The sequence below is a fragment of the Nanorana parkeri genome, unplaced genomic scaffold (genome assembly GCF_000935625.1).
Source record: "Nanorana parkeri isolate BGI_ZX_2015 unplaced genomic scaffold, ASM93562v1 scaffold924, whole genome shotgun sequence".
Lineage (NCBI taxonomy): Eukaryota > Metazoa > Chordata > Amphibia > Anura > Dicroglossidae > Nanorana > Nanorana parkeri.
In genome coordinates, this window is record NW_017307192.1 from 120,377 (window position 1) to 133,497 (window position 13,121).

The 13,121-nt window shown below is 48.6% G+C and overlaps 1 protein-coding gene across 1 annotated transcript in view; it reads left to right on the top strand.

The window, feature by feature from the left end:
* PBDC1 (polysaccharide biosynthesis domain containing 1) overlaps positions 1–7,045 on the top strand; it is an 11,996-nt gene extending 4,951 nt beyond the window's left edge. Inside the window, exons 3-6 of the mRNA XM_018566210.1 lie at positions 1,175–1,234; positions 3,881–4,021; positions 4,562–4,673; positions 6,946–7,045. Of these exons, the coding sequence (XP_018421712.1) occupies positions 1,175–1,234; positions 3,881–4,021; positions 4,562–4,673; positions 6,946–7,043 (411 nt within the window). The 3' untranslated portion in view covers positions 7,044–7,045. The remainder of the gene's footprint in view (positions 1–1,174; positions 1,235–3,880; positions 4,022–4,561; positions 4,674–6,945) is intronic.
* The last annotated feature ends 6,076 nt before the right edge of the window (positions 7,046–13,121 follow it).

The following is a 13,121-nucleotide window of genomic DNA, read 5'->3' on the forward strand; positions in this document are numbered from 1 at the left end:
CCAAGTCACAAAACCTTGGCGGCAGTCGTCCCGCCTCTTTGTTACGTTTGGGGGCCCCACTAGGGGGAACAGGGCCAGTAAAAGCACTATTGCCAGGTGGATTCAAATGGCCATAACTGACACCTACAAAGCACAGGGCTTGGTGCTGCCAGGTTCGCTCACGGCACACTCGACTCGAGCATGGGCTACGTCCTGGGCAGATCTGCAGAGCAGCCACGTGGTCCAGCTTCCAGACATTCGTCAGGCACTACAGGCTGGACCTTATGACTCAACAAGTTTGGCAGGAAAGTCCTGCAGGCTGTGGTCCCGCCCTAGGAGATAAGATTTGTCCTCACTGATCCTCTCGATGGCTGTCCTGGAAGATGACTGGGGAAAACATGAGTTGATTACCTGATAACTCTGTTTCCAGGAATCTTCCAGGACAGCCAGTCCCCGCCCTTGGTGTGTATCCAGGTGGCATCCGAGGTTGGATGAAGGAGGGGATACTTTTGTGCATGGGGTAGCCTTCGGTCCTAGAGGTTACTGACTTGGGATGGAAGGAGGAGTCTATTTATTTAATGTGGTTGATGTGTTTCCTGTTGCAGGCAGGCGGAGCCTATATCTCGATGGCTGTCCTGGAAGATTCCTGGAAACAGAGTTATCAGGTAATCGACTCATGTTTTTAAAAATAAAATGTGATATTTTACTATTTATTCCCTTTGCTCCTCAGCTCCATCTAGTGGCCACAATGTGGTATTTTACTATTTATTCCCTATGCTCCTCAGCTCCATCTAGTGGCCACAATGTGGTATTTTACTATTTATTTCCTATGCTCCTCGGCTCCATCTAGTGGCCACAATGTGGTATTTTACTATTTATTCCCTATGCTCCTCAGCTCCATCTAGTGGCCATAATGTGATATTTTACTATTTATTCCCTATGCTCCTCAGCTCCATCTAGTGGCCATAATGTGATATTTTACTATTCTGTGCTGCACAACTCAGTGTACAGTGCCGGCAGGACTCTGTGCCGGGATGAAGTAGCTTCCATGTATATTGCAAGCGAGTTACGTCACCCTGACCCGGCCAATCAAGATTGGACAATATGAAAGCCGTTTTCTCCAGATATGAACACTCTGTACATGGTCGGTCTGTGAGTGTCTCCCGTGTCTGACTGTCGCTTTTTATTTCTGCAGCCAAACGTGGAGATGGTTTGGGCCATGAAGGCCTATCAGCATGCAGAGGTGTACTTCAATGTAAGTATGGGCTAGGGGGGCGCAGCAATGAAGAATATTAGAAGGGTGGTGCAATATGAAATGTAGGCTGGGGGGAGAAGGTTGGGGTTCCTCAGGGGTGGAGCTAGTTTACTCCTAATGCAACTTGGTAGACACGCACGCACACGTTTTTCGGCCCCTAACACCAGCCCTTTATTCGATATATATTGATATAGAATTGCAAAACAAAAAAGGCGCCCTGGCGGCAAGCGTTGGCACTCTACGCTTGTCTGTTGCCGTGTCCATGCACGTGCCTTACAGACAATGCACAAGTGTCCGTACGGGGAGTGTACGGACACGGCACCAGAAGACGAGCGTCATCACCCTTGCAGGTGATGATGCTTGTCGATCGGAGCCATATACCACCAAAAAAGATGGCTGCCGACAAACCTCATTGCCTGTAGCCATCTTGTGCATGCGCAGTGTGTCCCCACTACCATAACCAAAAGGGCCACCGGCATTGAGGTTTATTGTCGTCGGCCATCTTGGTTGTGGCAGCGGGGACGCACTGCTGTGAAGTGAGAAGTCTTTCTGAAAACAAAGTGCTTAAATAATTTATATTTATCAAAATGCAAAATGAGTGAACAGAAGAGAAATCCAATCAATCTTTGCTGTGACTACCCTACAGCCTCAGACCAGCACAGTGCTTACACTTGGACACAGTCAGGGGTTTTGTAGGATTAGGCGGAGTCAGGTGTATAATGAACCAGTTCTACTGAGCCGGTGCCCATGGTCATCAATTCCAGAGGTAGGTTGAAGCTCCGTCGTCAACTGAAACCGAGACGGCCGTGTGGGAGGCTTAAACCTGGGTGAGGATCAGCCAAACTCTGCTACTAAGGCCAGGTTGTGGAAGACAGTTTCAGGTCATACACCATGGCAAGACTGAGCACAGCAACAAGACACAAGGAGGGGAATTGATCAAAATCTGGAGCCGTTGCCCATGGCAACCAATCAGCTTCTCTCTCATTTTCAATTCTTAACTGAAGAGAGAAGCTGATTGGTTGCCATGGGCACCTGCTCCAGTTTCTGTCTGCTCCAGTTTTGATAAATCTCCCCCAAGGTACTTATACAGCATGAGCAAGGTCTGTCCCAGGCAAAGATTTCAGGGCAGACCCGGGGGTTTCATGATGAGCTGTTTAAGCTCTTTTGAAGAAGCGCAAAGAAACGGGCAACGTTGAGGACCGTAGGCGCAGGAAACTCAATGCAGCAGATGAAGACACATCATGCTTCTCTTCCACATCAGAAGATGTCCAGCAGTGCCATCAGCACCAAACGGGTGGAAACCAGCGGGACCCGGGTACACCCATCTACTGTCCGGAGAAGTCTGGCCAGAAGTGGTCTTCATGGAAGAATTGCACACAAAAAGCCAAGACGTGGAAACAAGGCTAAGCGACTCAACTATGGATGAAAACAGGAAGTGGGGTGCAGAAAAATGGCAGCAGGTGCTGTGGGCTGGTGAGTCAAAATGTGAAACATTTGGCTGTAACAGGAAGCAGTTTGGTGAAGGGCTGGAGAGCGGTACAATAATGAGTATCTGCAGCAACTGTGAAGCATGGTGGAGGTTCCTGGCAAGTCTAGGGCTACATTTCTGGAGATGTGGTCCCAATGGTGTCCTCAATGCTGAGAAATACAAGCAGATATGTATCCTTAATGCCATACCATCGGGGAGGCGTGTGATTGGCCCCAAATCTGCAGCAGGACAACGACCCCAAACATACAGCCAGTGTCATTAAGAAGAAAAAGAAGTCCTGGAAGTGATGGTTTAGTCCTCCAAAGAGCCCGGATCTCACCACCATGGAGTCTGTCTGGGATGACATGAAGAGACGGAAGGATTTGAGGCAGCCGACATCCCCAGAAGATCTGAGCCGAGTTCTCCAATCAACCTGACGAGTTCCTTCAACCCCTGTGTGCAAGTGTACATAGAAGAAGGCTAAGGGGGGGGGAGTCTCCCCAAATATTGATTGGATTTGTCTTTCATTTGTTTAAAAAAAACCCCCAAAAAAACAACTATTAACACTTTTATATCTGAAACATTTACTTTACAGCATTACAGCACACATGACCAAAACATTTGCACAGTATAGTGTGTGTGTGTGTGTGTGTACGCACAATTAAACTCTTTGTGTGACTCCGTCATTCACAGGATCTGTTTCATCTGCTACCCCTGCAGAGAGATTCACATATCACAAGGGAGCGTGTGTTGTAGCGTCACCACATGTGTAATTCATTACTTCCTTCAGCCCCATACCCCTGTACGAACCTGGGGGGGTAAACAACGCTGGATCCTGTGCGTTATACTTCTCGCAGCTGCAAAAATATATTAAATGCATTTGTTATTTTATGTGGGTTTAGGTTGTGGAAAAGGTTGCCTGTGCCTTTTAAGGACCTTGACAGACCTGGGCCCGCAGGCCAACAATACAGGGGTCTGTGCAGTGCACCCGCCACACACTGATCGCGGTCGCAATGCTCTGCAGGCTTCACTGCAAATTGTAATAGACACATTTGTTATTTGATGTAGATGCATTTATGACATTTCTGCGGAAGGTGGACTGTGTCTTTAAGGACCTTGCCCAGATAACCTGCATGCAGTGCCGGCTTCTTCCAGTAAAACGTCTCTTCCCCCCTCAGCTCATATCCTCCGTGGAGCCTCGGCACCTGAAACTGACGCGGATGGACGATGTCATCTATACAGCATTCCGAGGAGACTTTCCTGAGCTCCGCATTGATGTTCTGGATCCAGAAGACCTGAAATCTCCAGCAGCCAAAGAGGTAACATGTGACCCCCATCGGACGCGGCCAGACGCTCTGATCTGGGGGCAGGTTGTCCTCTCTCATGGCCGTCCTCCTTTCCTTTCTCTCATGGCCTTCTTTCTTTCTTTCCTTTCTCTCATGGCTGTCCTCTCTCATGGCCTTTCTTTCCTTTCTCTCATGGCCGTCGTCCTTCCTTTCTCTCATGGCCGTCGTCCTTCCTTTCTCTCATGGCCGTCGTCCTTCCTTTCTCTCATGGCCGTCGTCCTTCCTTTTCTCTCATGGCTGTCCTTCCTTTTCTCTCATGGCTGTCCTTCCTTTTCTCTCATGGCTGTCCTTCCTTTTCTCTCATGGCTGTCCTTCCTTTTCTCTCATGGCCGTCCTTCCTTTTCTCTCACGGCCGTCCTCCCTTTCCTTTCTCTCACGGCCGTCCTCCCTTTCCTTTCTCTCACGGCCGTCCTCCCTTTCCTTTCTCTCACGGCCGTCCTCCCTTTCCTTTCCCTCACGGCCGTCCTCCCTTTCCTTTCCCTCACGGCCGTCCTCCCACCTTCTCTTTGGCAGAAATGGCGGCCGTTCTGCATGAAGTTTGAGAATGAAGTAGAAGACTTTAACTACGGGACTCTGGTAAGGATGGACAGCAGCAGAGAGTACACGGAGGAGAACACCATCTTCGGTGAGTGGAGAGGACGCACTCTGCGACCGATGAAGGGACATTCTAATCCTTTATTATATATTGGGAGTCTGGGTACATGGAAGGCCTAGATCAGAGGTAAGCAACCTCAGCACTCCAGCTGTTGTGGAACTACAAGTCCCATGAGGCATTGCAAGACTCTTGTCAGCCACAGACATGAATTCCAGAGACATATTGGGATTTGTAGTTTCAGGACAGCTGCAGTGTTGAGGTTGCCTACCTCTGGCCTAGCCCATACAGATGATTTGGAATGACCCCTGATGCATATAACTTACAATTATGTGATGCAGCATTTACAGCTTCACTTAGTCCCCCAAATACCTGTTTATCCTGCCAGTGAAGTCCACCGAACGCAGATTCCTGTGCTGGGGTGGCAACGATGCTGCACTGTCCCTGAATTCAGAGCAGGGTTGTCACTCTCATGTAGGCTATGCCTGTTTGCACTGCGGTGGGGCATGTTGCAGGGGGTGTGGTTATCGGCTCAGCCTGTAGCTTGTCAATCAGCACCAAGTCCCGCCCACTGCTTTCTGGATTGATGGCGCTTCCTCTGCTGCAGAAACCCTCCCACAAGTTTACTTTATAAGCCTTGCGCATCACGTAGGAGCTGGATTTTAGACTTGTACCGGAGCCTTAAAGTAGGTCCTATGCAGCGAGCTCCATGATCATATATCGCTGTATGTAACCACGTAGGATTAGGCAATGACATGTGGTGCTGCTACAGCGTATGCCACCGTAGGACTCGCCTGGTGCTAGTATTGAAGATCAGCTGCGTGTAAAGTTTTGAAGAGCAGCAAATAGAAATCTGGATAGTTTAGACCAGGGGTAGGCAACCTCGGCCCTCCAGCTGTGGTGGAACTACAATTCCCAAGAGGCATTGCAAGACTCTGACAGGCACAGGAATGACTCCCACCGACAGAAGTATGAAGGTATTTGTAGTTTGTACCTCCTGGTTTAGACTCCACAGCAACATGTAGGTGGAAGTGTCACCCGAAGCAAGAACCCTTCAATTCAATCATAGCAAATTCAACTTCCCCTATAGAAATCTATGGCACAAAGGAAGTTGGAGAACCTTCGTACCGGTTCCTGAGACGGGTATACAGTATCCAACATGAAAGACGTAAGGCACTGATTAGAAATGCTGGGGTATAACCCATGGGGGTAGGGACAACGTGGATCTCTGTAAAGGGCACGTGTCCCCATCCATCAGGCCGTGACATTGAAATAGGAATTGTTCACAGGACCTGGACATGTTTCTCAGGAAATGGCTAAAGTACACTTGTCACATGTAACATGAATTGTTCATAAAAGGTGCTGAGGGGGGAGGAGCCAAGAGATGTGAGACGTTGATTTAACGCGTCCACATTCTATACAGCAGATCCGCATTAGACTGGATTTCCAATCACTTAAAGGAGAAGTGACCAATTAAAAATAGTTGCTGAATTGCCCAGGGGACCGGGTACATGTAGCCCTTTGTCCTGTGCTGATCCACGCCTTCTTCTCACACCTAACACTCAAGATGTATATTATTTTATGATGCCTAAAGCCAAACTTTGGCCCTCCAGCTGTGGGGAAACTACAATTACTATCACGCATCTGCCTCGGTAGGCCATGCCTGTGGCTGTCAGAGACTTGTAATGCCTAATGGGACTTGTAGTTTCATCACAACTGGAGGGCTGCAGTTTGGCTACCCCTGATCTACACACTGCGCTGGGTATGTAAATTATCATTAGAAAGCTGTATTAGGTGCAGAGGGCTGCTGCAAATCTTACCTTGCAGCATGCCAGCCCATTCACAGAACGCCAGTCTTCTGGGTGCTGCAGGGAGTGAGGGATGCAACTCAAGCATTGAAGTGTTCCAGTCGTATCCTCGTCGCCCCTCCCCCATTCACAGAACGCCAATCTAATCTGGGTGCTGCAGCTCGAGCATTGAAGTGCTCCAGTCACCCCATCCCCCCTTGCCCAGTCACAGAAGGCCTTCTATTTTTCTCAAAGAATACAAGGCCTTCTGTGATAGGAGGAAAAGGGATGCGACATAATTTCTCCTCCAGGCATTGGAGAGAAGAGGTGAGCACTGGCTGCTGGGGTAAAAAAAAAAAAAAAGGGTTAAACCCCACTATATAAAGCCCCGTGCAAGGGTAGCACCTTCTCCACCCCCCATATTCCTGGAATTAAGCGTTAAACATCCCAATGATTTTTTTAGCAGGACGGAGGTCCCTGGCCCCCAGTAAACCTGCTTTCCTCTCCTTGTCTTCCAGCGACCCGGATCCAGTTCTATGCCATAGAAATAGCGCGGAACAGGGAGGGAATCAACGACGTCGTCTTCCAGCACAGAGCGGGGAAACCGGTGCAATGAACTCCTCGGCTGCCGGGAATCCGGAGTTCTGATCTCTCACCGCGGACACACTCGTGGGAAAAGCAAAGCGATGACCCGGCCGGCCCCTCCCCCCGCGTGACAACACCGAGTAACAAACAATTCATTTTTATTTTCTGCAGTTTCCACTATACACTCATTTGGCAAACAGTAAAATACCCAGAATTCATTGCTGTCAACACAGACTTCTAAACCACCTCTGAGCCAACAAGTGCCGGACAAGAGTATTTGTCTTTTTTTTGTTGTTTTTATGTTTTCCAATAAAATAAAATACATGTATATCTACAGCTCTCATAAATCAGCTCGTGACTGAATAGTTGCCTCAATCCTGTCCGCGTCTCTGCCACCAGAAGTGTCATAAGTAAAGGAAACCCGTTCTATGAAATATGACTTTCTACTACACATTCCTATCACAGCAACAACACAAAGGCTGCCGAGCAGAGTTCAATCTTCAGAAGCTTCTCTGTCAATAAGTGCCATACTTCAAGTGTTCTGTCTGCACAAAGGCAGCCATCTTGTTGTTGGTTGAGCCAGTAGTCATCCCAAAACCCAAGCCTTTTTTTTTTCCAGGGCTGGATCGAGATGAATGGGAAAAACCTGTCAGGTATGTATTGCTGGTCATGTTGCCCTAGGGGAGGTAACCCTGACTTCCTGTTCTGTCTGGCAGTCATCAGTGGCACGGGGGGAGGAAGTTTCTCCATGGGAGCACAGCAATCAAAGTTTGCCAGGTACCTTTCCTCATGCAAACTATGGTCTGTCTGTATGTTGGGATGCTTCACCTTATTTCAGATTTTGAGAGGAAAAGTAAGGGGGGGGGGGGTTCCTCCCCCCCCCCCCAATACAACCTGGACTGCAAAAGACCAGCCGCACACCGATCATCTAAACCTTTCAATAAAACTTTATTGTTCTTGACGTCCACATAAAAACCTCTGCCTGGGATCTTCCTACTGATGCATTGAATTCTAGGACGGGCCTATTCATAGAGGTGATCTCCACCATCAAATCCATCCGAGGGTGAATGCGTCAGGAGGGGAAGTCCCAGGCAGGACTTGCCTTGAGCGTGGTGCCCTTTCCTGCTACTAATAATACCTCGGCAGCCAGCTTTAGCATCAGATAAACCCAAAATAAGGTGACTAGCCTTTTATAATATACTAAAAAGCCTACAAGCTGCCTTTGACTTCAGTAACGTTGATTTTTACTAACATCTAAGACAACGCCACGATCATTTTTTTGCATCTACAATCAAAAGCAGCTTATGATACCCTCAGCTGTGCCGGCAACATCTCCATTTATATAATCCACCTACAGCTAAGCTGAACTACTGCGTGTGGCCAATTCTATTCCTACAGGGAATATCTGCTACACCAAATCAGCTGTGTGTAGACACAACCAAAACTGATCAGATGAGAAATCCAGCAACAGCCATTGTCATCCAAGGTTCCAGGAAACCCGAAGGCTCCTCGAGCTGCAGAGGGTTCCCATCTCCTGTGCCCACACAGGTGGCAGGTCTCTTATACTAAGGGCATTCATCCTACTGGCGGCTAATGTAAGGGAGCCTTATCCACTCCCACCAATATAATAAAAGGGCACTTTTACTGACCACCAGTGTATGGGGGGTTAGAAAAAAAAAATTGATCTGCCGTGGGTGTCAGATACTCCAAGTACAGAGTCCATATGTCTTGCAGCACTCCTTACCGGATATCCCAAAAGTAACAGGTACTCGTAATGGCTGCAGCTGGCACCGCTCACAATAAAACTTCAATAGAGGAGGTCAGCAACATGAAAATTCTTTATCAATGGAAGATCTCTGAGCCTGATGAAGGGGACCCTGAGCGGCCCCCGAAAAGCCCATGTCATTTGCGTGACAACTTATCAATAAAATGGATTTGCACTGATATGGAACTTGCGTGCGGGTGACATCTCTCTTCAACATACTCGGAGTACGTGACATTCTTTGTTGTTTTGTTACTTGTATAACTTTTCTTAGCCCGGGGTTCCTGAAATCTGGGAATTTAAGAGTTCCTAAAGGCTGATCTGATCCAGAACGAGCGAGCGAACGTGTGTGTGCGTGCCATTATCTACAGACCGGCTCTCAGACTACTCGCAGCAAGCAATTTCAATCACTACAGGAAAAGTCATTTCTAGGGTTACTGGGATTTCGTTTTTTAGTGTTTAGGCATTAAGAGAAGTGCTATGAAGAAGACGGCTGCACTATTCACCAAGCCAGCCCACTGACTCGGCAAGGGATAGGCAACCTCGGCACTAAGCTGTTGTGGAATTACAAGTGCCCTGAAGCACTGGCACCTACAAAGCATGGCTCCCAGGGGGGCATGATGGCTACCAGGGAGTCATGCTTTGGGCTGCCTACCCCTGATGTGCAAGGGCTGCCTACCCCTGATGTGCAAGGGCTGCCTACCCCTGATGTGGTCGAGCTCTTCCAGGCTTGGTCTAAGAAGGAAGAAGCAGAATGGCAGACAGCACAAGCCAAAGAGAGAGCTGACAGCCATCTAGACCAGGCACTGATTGGTTACCCCGATATCTGCAAAGAAAAACAGAGACTGCCATTTCTAAATCTCCTTCTGAAGATGGCCTCCTGCTGAGTGAGCGATCCATAACAAGGTGACCACTTCTACTAGTTGCAGCATGCTTCATCCTGGGCGGTAATAAAGCCAAAGACGTCCAGTATTTCCATTTGCTGAATGAGAGAGAAATGGCAGATGACCGTCTCTTCTGCTCATACCGGCTTTAGTGACGATCAGAACAAGAGGATCCGTTCTGCCTTCACTTGCAGCATGCTCAATGCAGGTCAGTAATAAAGTCAGCTGTGCAATCAGCATTTTTAGAAGAGGGTCAGCAGTGGAAGTCTCTATAGTTGGGGCCAAAGTGCAACCAAGTCAGCCCTCCATCTGATCAATCAAGATCTAATCAGGATGGGCTGCAAAAAGTGCTTTCTAAATGTCACCATCACAATAAAAGGATCAGTGCACTCTGACACAAAGTGCATTCATATTCTTGGCCCCATTCTGGCACAGCCAATCAAGATGACCAAAGATGTCAGCACCAGTGAGGGAACTCACAGACGCCACATGGCCGGAGGGGAGGAGAGTATAATACTTTTTCAAAGCTGAACTCCAGAGTAAAATAAAAACTACTCTTGGACTGCTTGCAGTATGTATGGTTACCTTAAGGGCCCATGCACGACACAGGCATGAACGCACAGGCATGAACGCCCATGCACCACACAGGCATGAACGCCCATGCACCACACAGGCATGAACGCCCATGCACCACACAGGCATGAACGCCCATGCAATGAGAAAACCGGCCAATACTTTTGCACCCGGGGGCGACAGGTGTCGTGTACAGCAGCTACCGGTACAAATGAATGACAGGCTGCGGCTCTACGTATATACTCGCACGTCTGAGCGTTTACATGTGAACAGGGATGCCTGAGCGGCCTTGGACACTCATTGTACACAACGTCGGTCACTTCTGGTTGCAGAGGTATCGGGCGGTTTTTGCGGCGTGCAACTATTTACACCAGTGTGAACCGGCCCTTCAAGAGGAACTTTACCCATCAATTTCATCACTGCCAATACAGTTACTTTTAAGGCATGACAACTGTCAAGGATGCCAAAGTGCTCGTTTCAGCTCCCAACTGAACTTTCAAGCCCTCCAATGGCTGGTGTCATAGCGGATTGCAGTTACCATAGTGCTGCCCATGTAATCTAAATAGAGGCCAAGATGGCGCCTTCCTAGACTGCCAGGGATTGGAGGTTGTAGTTCCATTAAGCCCCACCAACTGCAATCCAAATAGAGGCCAAGATGACGCCTTCCTAGACTGCCAGGGATTGGAGGTTGTAGTTCCATTAAGCCCCACCAACTGCAATCCAAATAGAAGCCAAGATGGCACCTTCCTAGACTGTCAGAGATTGGAGGTTGTACTTCCATTAAGCCCCACCAACTGCAATCCAAATAGAAGCCAAGATGGCACCTTCCTAGACTGTCAGAGATTGGAGGTTGTACTTCCATTAAGCCCCACCAACTGCAATCCAAATAGAGGCCAAGATGGCGCCTTCCTAGACTGCCAGGGATTGGAGGTTGTAGTTCCATTAAGCCCCACCAACTGCAATCCAAATAGAGGCCAAGATGGCGCCTTCCTAGACTGCCAGGGATTGGAGGTTGTAGTTCCACTTTAAACAATTGATTTCAATTCCTACAGAAAAACTGGAAGTGCTTTGTACAGTTTGCTGAGATTTAGACTATAAATCTGGCCATACATGGGTGGAATTTCAGAGTCCTGCTGACTTGGATGACACCCGAGCAGTGTGTGTGTGGCCGGGTCGGCTCCCCTCCAGTCCACAAAAGTCTATTTTTCGACTGACTTTTGTCAAAGGGAGCGGGTCGAAAAAATCTCATCCAAACAGCGACTGCGGCGGATCAGCTCGCACCCACTGCTCTCAGATTACAATAGCCAGGCTGGGGGTGGGGAGGGGGATTCTCTCATCCATGCTGTTTATGTGGATGGGGAAATCGAGTTTTGTTTTGTTCGGCCTGCGGAGCTGAATGAGAGAAAACTGAGCGTATGGCCAGCTTACGTCTTTCAATATTAAAGTGTTGCGGCAATAATAAGTGCTATGACCCAAACGGCTACACACATTTACCCAAACCAGCCCGACGCCTGATCACCTTTGTAATAATTCATTCCTCAGCAGCAATAGTCCCTTGATTGATCACACAGAGGGAGGCAGCCGCACTGCAGCCCTGGTGGCCATACAACAGCAAGGGTAGGTAACCCCGGTGTTCTATCGAAAGTTCAAACTTATCGAGTTCTCCAACTGCCTGACTTCCGGTTTAGTTAGAACTAAGAGGTTTGGCGAAGAAAGCTCTTCTGCACAAGCGACAGCCGCGGCATTGCCCTATACACATACATCACAGCAATGATTACAATGAACTAGGATCACACTAATCCAGCACGTTATTAATCTCCGGTGCCCCACTCAATATGGCCGCCGCTTGAGTGGGAACCCGAGATTTATAACGATCTGGATTAGTGTGATCTTAGCTCATTTTAATACTTCATTGCTGTGCTGTATGTGTATAGGGCAATGCCGCGGCTGTCTCTCGTACAGAAGAGCTTTCTTCGCCAAACCTCTTAGTTCTAACTAAACCGGAAGTCAGGCAGTTGGAGAACTCGATAAGTTCGAACTTTCGATAGAACACCGGCCCTTCAGCTGTGGTGATCATGCTTCAGCCCCTGGAGTCATGCCTGTGGGTGTAAGAGACTTGCAATGCCTCATGGGAGTTGTAGTTCCATTACAGCTAGAGTGCTGAGGTTGCCTACCCTGGCAATAAGAGTTGCCTCCTTGGCTTGTGTTGCCTGTCAGCCATCCAGACAGGCCACTGAGCTGGCTACACTGATATCTATAAGTGACGCCTGACAAAGAATAGAGGCTTCCATTTTGTATACCTCCTCCTGAATAATCGCTAGATGCCTGGTCCTCCATAACAATGAGACCAGTTCTGCCTTCACTTGTGGCATGCTTGATCCATGTGATCATTAAAGTTAAAGAAATCCAAGGCACCTAGCGATTTCAGTTGCTGAATTGGGGGGGGGGGGGGAACTCAGCTGCCCTTTCACAGGCCTAATATACACATCGGGCTGTGGCTTGCTTCATCTAACAGGTCACAGAGTCACGAGTTGTTCCAGTGATATTGAGGCAACTATCAGACACACTATAGTCTTTTTCTCAGCCACTGGTCTCCCAATACTCCAGTGCAGGACGTGTATGTGCTAAGCGGTGGCCCTGGCCTTCTCTCTTGCTGCATCCGTAGCTACGCCGAGGACCCAGCAAGACAGAGGCCTGTAGCGCTAATCATTCACCCCACAGTCAAAATAAGAGCAGTGAGAGGGCTGCATCCCTCGGTATACAGGATTTGTTTATTACAAAATGTCCTTGCAGAACCTGTTCACCCTGTCAGTGCAGTCTCTGCAGAGCCTCGCTCTAGCAGCGCAACGCTCTGCCACTCCTCTGTCCATCCACGCTGATGGGAAGGGGA